This window comes from Hemibagrus wyckioides, linkage group LG08, assembly GCF_019097595.1.
Source record: "Hemibagrus wyckioides isolate EC202008001 linkage group LG08, SWU_Hwy_1.0, whole genome shotgun sequence".
In the NCBI taxonomy this organism is placed as follows: Eukaryota; Metazoa; Chordata; class Actinopteri; order Siluriformes; family Bagridae; genus Hemibagrus; species Hemibagrus wyckioides.
In genome coordinates, this window is record NC_080717.1 from 12,357,482 (window position 1) to 12,367,150 (window position 9,669).

Below are 9,669 nucleotides of genomic sequence, written 5' to 3' on the forward strand. Positions count from 1 at the left end.
TACAGTACCCTCTGAGAGTATTGGAATGGCAATGGCAATTCTTTTTGGGTTTTGTTTGCTTGTTTATTTGTTTTGCAGATAATTACAGATGACTCAAAGGATCCTGTATCAAGGTACACAACTGTAGCAATACACATCCCAAAATGTAATTAAATTAACATTAAAAAGAAAAAGGGACAACAAATGATATAGCCATATTTTCAATAGTATTGATCCTGTTAGCTTTTTAATGGGTGGAAGACATTTAATTCAGCCAATAAATGTTGCAGTGTGTGCTGTTTCTTAATCCTGTCATTTTTATGGGTACCAGCACATGTGGGATTAATGAAACTGTAGATACGCTGGCTAAACAAGCTTTAAGACATCCAAATATTGACTGTAAGAACAAACATGAACTTTAACAAAAACTACTTGGGTGTAAATGACAACATAAAGTCTTCTAAAGTGGATCAGGACATTAGAGAGTATATAAAACGTTATATTATCAAAGATTAATTTAATTAATTAATTAAATTACTCGTTCTTCTAGATTAATTTGTATAGTACAGGAAATGGTATTTTATTTCTTTTCCCCTCGTGCTACAATGTTTCACACTCCATCCCAATAGGTGGCGAAAAAACATTACACGTTGGTTTGCCAACCGTCATGAACCGAAAAATAAGAGGAAGAAGAGGAAGACCACGGCGTCGACGGGTCAGCTCGATACAGGCGTAGGGCAAATCGGTTATAAGTAAGGTAGTTTACATTAGTAAGGAACTTTACATTACAGTTCTTTTTCTCAGGTGTTAGTAATGTGCCTTGTATATTCTAAAGGTCAAATCATTATGAAACCATTGGTTTTCATGGAGCTGATTTTTGTGGAATATTTTATGTAACCTACATGAATGTCAAGCAAGGTCTTCTGAGTTGCTGTCTATTTGGCTAGCTGTTTTGATAAACAAACGTTGTAAATGCTATGTTCTATTTTATGTCGTTCGTTAGACATAGAACTGGATCTAAAATTAGCTTTAAATGACAAAATATGGCATTGGTTCAATTTATTTTACGAACAGTTTTAGCAGTGGTATGTTAACATTTAACGGTTTTGAATGATTTTAATAGTTAAAGGCATGGTTTCAAACTTAGCCACTTTATGGTCCATGTCGGATACCGAAAATCAGTATCTATGTTTTTGTCAATCTAAAAACACAGTTCTAATCTTAAATGCTAGCTAGCTAAACCAGTTGTGTAGCCGCCATTTTGAAAAGGCAAATCCTCTGTTTTTTAACGTCTTAGAATTATTAGTTAGCTTTAAATGACAAAGTATGGCATTGGTTTAATTTATTTTACGAGCTGTTTTAGCGGTTTGGATTAATTAACCGCCATTTTGGAAATGCATATAGGTTTTTCCCTGCTTTCCATGGATGATTGTGATCTATATATACTTGTGTGTGTGTGTGTCTATGGCTATCTATTTTATTTTTTAATTCTGATTATTTTTGTTGTGAAAAGCTGATGCAATGTCTCTTTAAAACAGCTCTCTTGACACAATGGGACGTCACTTTGGAGACTTGGCCAAGATAAGACACATAATTACTTACAGCATTTCACCCTTTGAGCAGAGGGCTTTCCCCCACTACTTTTCTAAGGGAATCCCCAATGTTTGGAGACGATTTTCAGCATCCATATTCAAGGTTGCACCTCGTAAGTACCTTACTACCTGAACTTACATTTGATTGTGCAGTTGTGTGTATGTGGTGATTGTTTTTTTTTTGTTGTTGTTTTGTTTTGTTTGTGCAGTCCACAAATAAATTAAATTGTGCTGTTTCATTTCAAGCTTTGGTTGCTCAGAAACCCAGCTAACTGAGTCTGAGTAGTGATTTAAGTTAATTAATGCAGACTAAGGAAATAATCAGATGGATTCCCAGACAGATGATTACTCTGTTTATAGTTAGAAGCTAACATCACTGATTTTCAAAATCTTTAAATTCATAGTTTGTGTGAGGGTGTGTCATATGGAGACGTTCACTTCCAGAACAAAAATCTACAAATAATTTACTTAACCCCTTGTCATCCAAGATGTTCCTGTCTTTCTTTTTTCAGTCATAAAGAAATTGTTTTTCAGGGAAACATTTCAGGATTTTTCTCCATATAGTGGACTTCAAAGGTGCCCGCGAGTTTGAACTTCAAAAATGCAGTTTAAATGCAGCTTCAAAGGGCTCTAAATGATCCCAGCCGAGGAAGAAGTGTCTTATCTAGCCAAACAATCGGTCATTTTCTTAAATATGAAAAATAAAAAAATTGTATACTTTTTAACCACAAAAGCTCATCTAGCACTAGCTCTGGGATGCACGTCCTCGACACTACATACTATGTAATCACATCGAAAGGTCACTCGTGACATAGGTGGAACTACAGACCCAATGTTTACAAAGCAAACGTACAAAGACCAAGGAAGTGCAAATAAGTCTAACACCCTTTACTAACAAAAAGGAACATCTTTGTGTCATTCCACACACAACAACTTCAGAGCAGTCCTCCTTCTCCAAACTAGTAAAAACTGGGTCTGTAGTTCCACCTATGTCACAAGTGACCTTTCGGCGTGATTACATAGTACGTAGCGTCGCAGAGGTCATGCATGACATGGGCGGAACTACAGACCCAGAGTTTACTAATGTGGTGAAGGACTGCTCTGAAGTTGTTGCATGCAGAATGACACAAAGTTATGTCTTTGTGTCAGTTTATAGTTTAAAATGGTCTGTTCGTGTGTGTACCCTGGATGTGGAAATCATTTTAAACCTAAAAGATTACATAGTTTCACCTTTGAAGCTGCATTTAAACTGCACTTTGTAAATTTATACAGTAATCCCCCATTTATCGGGGGGGTTACATTCCAAAACCACCCGCGATAAATGAAAATCCGCGATACACTGACGCCACCGCGTTTTTTTTTTTATTTATTTTTTTTATTATTAATTGTTTAAGCCATAAATTACCCTCCCACACTCTTTAAACACACAAAGAAAACATTTGCAAGCATATAGTGAGATGCATTTTGGGTAAATTTGTAGAAATATCACGTTTATGTATGTTCCATCCCAGAAGCCTTAGAAGGTGCAGAGCGCTTGGGCAACATAATGGAGCTCGCAGAAAAAGAGTAAAAATACAGCGTACACAGAACAAAACGAAACACTCGGGACAGTGACACGCGAAGAACTGGAATCCTGGAGAATTCTGCTTCCCTTTCCCCAACTGCATGCATAGCCAACAGCCAATCACAACTATGATTAAATGAATGTGGCATTTTGATTGGCCAGACTCGTTTCTCCAGCCGTACTGTATGTTGATTGTCAGCATCCCTGCAACGCTACATGTTCTTTGTCACAAGTAAATACACTGTACAGTATTTTATATATTATTAACATTTTACTTCATTTTAATTAATGTTTATATTTTGAAATTAATAATTTTGCGATTTTTATTAATAAATTACCTTATTTCAACATAAAAACATCCGCAAAAAAGAGAGTTATTTTCCAAATAAAAATCTGCGATATATGAACCACGATATGGTGGGGGATTACTGTATTAGTCATTTTTAAATAAAAAAATTGAGACATTTCTTGCAACAACATTGCTGCCATATTCAGTTGATGCAACCCAATGGAATGTTACCATACCTTCATGAAGCTACAGTATTGTCTATCAGCGGGCTGGGTAGTGGCCCTTTTACTACCATACATATAAAATGACAGAAAAGATCACTCAAGTGATTGTTTTTGTTTTTTAAATGTATGGTTCTAGCAAAAGACACATTTTATTTACCTTGTTAGGGTAACCCCAACAAGCTGAAACATGTTACAGAATACTCAAAATCAGTTCCATGGGGGAACCGCCAAAATCTATCAATCAATTTTTCTTAGTCTTGGTGGAAATTAGGAGGGCTTATTGAAATAAGCCTGGATTAGTGCTTCAATACCATGTAAAATATTCCTCATTCATTCATTCAAAAAAATCTATAACAGATAAGGTTTCCTTGCAAGTATAGACCACATGTTTTTCTGCAACCATACTTATATGGTTCATCTTATGTATATAAATTATTTAACCATTTTGTCACCCTCTAATGGACAGCACATTTTGGTGGTCAGGGAAAACACTTTTGGAAAATGGTCAGACATGACTTAATTAATTCAGCAGTTATTTCTTCACAGATGTTGGAGCGAAAAGTGTTTTACAAGTTATAATTATTATGATTATTTTTGTTATGCATTTTACTTGGTGCATCATAGATATTTTAATGACAGTATTTTTGTGAGCGTAAACCTTTGTTAATTGCTATAATTACCAAAGAGTCATGATCATTCACCTGTTGTATGACAATACATTAACTTAAAATCTGAGGAAAATAATGGCTTTTATGCTAAATATACATAGCATGTTTAACTGCTTTGTCATATTGGAATAATTTGAATAAGTATATATATTTAAAAGAAGCCACACTCCAGACATGCACACACTGGAACATTACAAAAAATAAGCACTTGCTTAAAAAGATCAATCATATCCTAAAGGTCTGTAAGTCCTTATTCTTTGGAGTTCCCTTTAAGCATGGTGGGTACTAGTGTTACAACAACCAAAAAATGCAGTGTGGTATAATGACTATGTTTGTGAAAATATTCATTAAAGAGTGAAAATAAATTTGTGTATTTCTCAAGAATATCTGTCAAAAATATACCAGTTAGGTTTCATATGAACATATGCTGTTGGTTAGAATTAATCAAAGAATATAATTAACACTAATCATTACTTGTAGAATCATGCTGATGCATTTGTTTTTAAGAGGCAATAATTTCTGTTTTGTTTCTGTCACAGCCATGGTTTTGATGTACCTCACATACACATGGGGTAATCATGTTCATGAGCAGAGCAAGAGGAAGAATGCTGTGGACTTTGAGAATGACAAGTGAACAAGTCTAACTGTCTTTGCCTGTGCTCTGTATGTGATTTATAAATAATAAAGATTGTATAAAGTGAAAAGCAGGGTTTGTGACTAATTTATTGTAAATTATTTTTGTCCAAAGAGCAAGACATTATAACTTTTTTTAATGTTGGAGGGTGTAGCATCCATGAGATACTGTGATTATAATGGTATGATCCAAATGTGGACATGATTTCATGTTATATGTTTAATGTACATTACAAAACAACCATACAGATTGATTCATAAGTTGGGTGTCCTTATTATAAAGGTGGTATGTATTATATATTTTTAATTTTCTGCTAGCTGAATGTCATATTTACAAGTGCAACTGTAGAAATGAACATTCCTGGTTTGAGTATTTCATAAACTGCTCATCTCCTGGGAATGAATCAGATCGTTCATGGGGAGATCAGAATGGGGCTAAAAAAAACTGAGTGAGCAACAGTTCTATGGGTAGAAAAGCCTTGGAGATCAGAGGAAAATATCCAGATTGTTATTTCTGACAATGAATTGCATGGCATACTTTTTTTCAAGTTTCAACATTTTTTCATAATTTTGTCCATTTTATCAAGTCAGAATAATTCAGTGCTAAATTCTAGACAGTTCAGTGTAAACCTCTTAGACTTCCTTTTGGATCTCTATTTCACAAAAACATATACACTCACTGAGCACTTCAGTTGGAACATGGGTATGTTTAGTTCATGTGTGATTGTAGTGAAAACTTCTAGTGATGGGTACCTTGATTCTATGGAGAATAATTCAATGACAATGTGTCAGGTGACCATTCTTGTTAGTGTGTATATACTGTAGACACAAACCAAAAATATATATATATACAAAATATATATACACAGCTCTGGAAAAAAATAAGAGACCACTGCAAAATAATCAGTTTCTTACAGGTGCATGTATTGGTGAGATGAACAGTTTTGTTTCATTTTTTGTGAACTACTGAAAATATTTTTCCTAAATTCAAAATATAACTAGTTATTATAAATATACGAGTGTATATTTAACACATCAAAATAACCTAAGATCATGCAGTATTTGCAGAGCTTTAATAACTCAAATAAAACAAAATGGAAATAATTTGTAAATAAATTGTTAATGCTTTGGCTAAATAACATTAAGAAATCAGTATTTGGTAGAATAACCCCGATTTGCATGCGTATATATATATGTATATATATGTATATGTGTATATATATATACACTATATTGCCAAAAGTATTCGCACATCTTGCCTTGACTCGCATATGAACTTAAGTGACATCCCATTCCTAATCCATAGGGTTCAATATGACGTCGGGCCACCCTTTGCAGCTATAACAGCTTCAACTCTTCTGGGAAGGCTGTCCACAAGGTTTAGGAGTGTGTTTATGGGAATTTTTGACCATTCTTCCAGAAGCGCATTTGTGAGGTCACACACTGATGTTGGACGAGAAGGCCTGGCTCTCAGTCTCCGCTCTAATTCATCCCAAAGGTGTTCTATTGGGTTGAGGTCAGGACTCTGTGCAGGCCAGTCAAGTTCATCCACACCAGACTCTGTCATCCATGTCTTTATGGACCTTGCTTTGTGCACTGGTGCACAGTCATGTTGGAAGAGGAAGGGGCCAGCTCCAAACTGTTCCCACAAAGTTGGGAGCATGGAATTGTCCAAAATGTCTTGGTATGCTGAAGCATTCAGAGTTCCTTTCACTGGAACTAAGGGGCCAAGCCCAGCTCTTGAAAAACAACCCCCTCCACCAAACTTTACACTTGGCACAATGCAGTCAGACAAGTACCGTTCTCCTGGCAACCGCCAAACCCAGACTCGTCCATCAGATTGCCAGATGGAGAAGCGCGATTTGTCACTCCAGAGAACGCGTCTCCACTGCTCTAGAGTCCAGTGGCGGCGTGCTTTACACCACTGCATCCGACGCTTTGCATTGCACTTGATGTTTGGCTTGGATGCAGCTGCTCGGCCATGGAAACCCATTCCATGAAGCTCTCTGCACACTGTTCTTGAGCTAATCTGAAGGCCACATGAAGTTTGGAGGTCTGTAGCGATTGACTCTGCAGAAAGTTGGCGACCTCTTCGCAGTATGCGCCTCAGCATCCGCTGATCTCGCTCCGTCAGTTTACGTGGCCTACCACTTCGTGGCTGAGTTGCTGTCGTTCCCAAACACTTCCATGTGGGGAGGAAAGCAAGGAAATTTCACGACTGGATTTGTTGCACAGGAGGCATCCTATCACAGTTCCACGCTGGAATTCACTGAGCTCCTGAGAGCGACCCATTCTTTCACAAATGTTTGTAAAAACAGTCTGCATGCCTAGGTGCTTGATTTTATACACCTGTGGCCATGGAAGTGATTGGAACACCTGATTCTGATTATTTGGATGGGTGAGCGAATACTTTTGGCAATATAGTGTATATATATATATATATATATATATATATATATATATATATATATATGCATACATACATAGAGAGTTACATATACATATACATATACATATACATACATACATACATAGTTACAACAGTTTTTTTGTATAGGTACAATATGGTGATCTTTGCAGGGATGGCTTTTACCCTAAACCTTTAAACCTACAGATTTTCTGCATTTCAATGTTTTAATTGTCTTTAGAACACTTTAATCAGGTTCATGATTTACAGCACTGTTAAAACATTATAAACTTTAAGAGAGGTTTTGTGTTGTGGAAATTAAACTATAATATAATTGGTGAGAAGTGAGAAAGATTTGATTAAACAAATGTCATCTTTAAGTTGCTTTTATTCAAAGAGAAGGTTACATAATAGTCTATTTCACCTAAAGGGACAGAGCTTGTGCACCAAACTATGCTTCACTGGTCTGGCAAAAATTAAAGGTTCAAATAGCTGTTTTAATAGTAAAGATTTCTGGCTGCTTATGTGATGCTTGTCATGTACACCAAAAATTAACTAATGGACAGAAGACAGGTTGTAAGATGGGTTGTGAAACTAACAGATGCATAAGAATGCATATGAGTTAAGCAGGAGGAAGTTAGTAAGCATCCACTGTCTAATGGTCTTTATACATTGTTCAGTCTTATTCAGCTGGTGTCTCTCATCTGGCATTGCTGAAACATATAGCTGTGTCATCAGTGCAAGCTAATACCATGTTTATGAATAATGTACCAAGAGGTATTATATGTAAGAAGAAAATCAGTGGGCCTAAAACAGAACCTTGTGGAACACCAAACAATCTTAGTATGCATAAAGTCACCATTTACATCTTCAAACTGATAACAATCAGAGTCGGAGAAGATATAGTAACATTGTTTCCCATGAGATCAGCTATCAAATTGTCTGGTTTTAAATTAATAATCTGAATTTTTTGCCCGTTATTTTAAATTTTGCTACTAAAATAATTCATGAAATAATTGCTGCCACATATAGATGATATGCATTTTCCTACAGTGGGTTTATTCCATGATAATTTTGCTACAGTATTAAGTTAAATTTAGTACTGTTTGTTATCTTCACTTAAGGTGAAGAGATCTAGGGAGTAGCAAAAGATGCTGGTCTTCTGAATGCTCAGCATGTTGCAGAATGCTTGGCAGTTTTCCAGGAAATGCAAGTGCTTTTCACTTTAGCTGCTATTTCTGGTACAAAAGCTGCAGTTAGCAGGCCGGTAACATTCTGCAGGATTTGGTTGGTCCTAGTGATAGAGATGTGATGTTGAACAGATTCATTCTGATAGGAAAATGTGCTTTACAATTAGCACTTATGGAAGTCTTGTTTCAGTACTTTTACCATCAGCTGTTGGTTTTTTGTTAGTCAATGTTCTTGGAGAAATTGTAAGAATTGTTAGATTATCCACAGGACTACAAACACGGGCCATGAAATCCATGATCTCTTGGTCTGTCCAAGGTCTAAAAATCAGGGAGGCACTTACAGTGAGGGAAAAAATTATTTGATCCCCTGCTGATTTTGTACGTTTGCCCACTGACAAAGAAATGATCAGTCTGTAATTTTAATGGTAGGTTTATCTGAACAGAGAGACAGAATAACAACAAAAAAATCCAGAAAAACACATTTCAAAAAAGTTATACATTGATTTGCATTTTATTGAGTGAAATAAGTATTTGACCCCTTTGCAAAACATGACTTAGTACTTGGTGGCAAACCCTTGTTGGCAATCACAGACGTCAGATATTTCTTGTAGTTGGCCACCAGGTTTGCACACATCTCAAGGAATTTGGGCCCACTCCTCTTTGCAGATCCTCTCCAAGTCATTAAGGTTTTGTAGCCGACCCTTCACCTCCCTCCACAGATTTTCTATGGGATTAAGGTCTGGAGACTGGCTAGGCCACTACAGGACCTTAATGTGGTTCTTTTTGAACCACTCCTTTGTTGCCTTGGCCGTGTGTTTTGGGTAACTGTCAGGCTGGAACATCCATCCACGACCCATTTTCAATGCCCTGGCTGAGGGAAGGAGGTTCTCATCCAAGATTTAACGGTACATGGCCCTGTCCATCGTCCCTTTGATACGGTGCAGTCGTCCTGTCACCTGGGGATGGTGTACTTGGGGTCATACTTGGGCAGCATTCCTCCTCCTCCTCCAAACACGGTGAGTTGAGTTGATGCCAAAGAGCTGGATTTTGGTCTCATTTGACCACAACACTTTCATCCAGTTCTCCTCTGAATCATTCAGATGTTCACTGGCAAACTTCAGAT

The 9,669-nt window shown here is 36.6% G+C and overlaps 1 protein-coding gene across 3 annotated transcripts; it reads left to right on the forward strand.

Annotated features, from left to right (window-relative positions):
* The first annotated feature begins 606 nt into the window (after positions 1–606).
* LOC131357542 (cytochrome b-c1 complex subunit 8) lies at positions 607–5,020 on the forward strand. 3 transcript variants are annotated; one of them, XM_058396561.1, is made up of 3 exons: positions 607–731; positions 1,518–1,684; positions 4,856–5,020. In XM_058396561.1, the coding sequence occupies exons 2-3, from the start codon at positions 1,531–1,533 to the stop codon at positions 4,948–4,950; spliced, it is 249 nt and encodes an 82-aa protein (XP_058252544.1). In that variant the 5' UTR covers positions 607–731; positions 1,518–1,530; the 3' UTR covers positions 4,951–5,020. The 3 variants fall into 3 exon arrangements, with proteins under 3 accessions (XP_058252544.1, XP_058252545.1, XP_058252546.1); XM_058396562.1 differs by having other exon boundaries at positions 611–736; XM_058396563.1 differs by having other exon boundaries at positions 615–749.
* Positions 5,021–9,669: the final 4,649 nt, after the last annotated feature.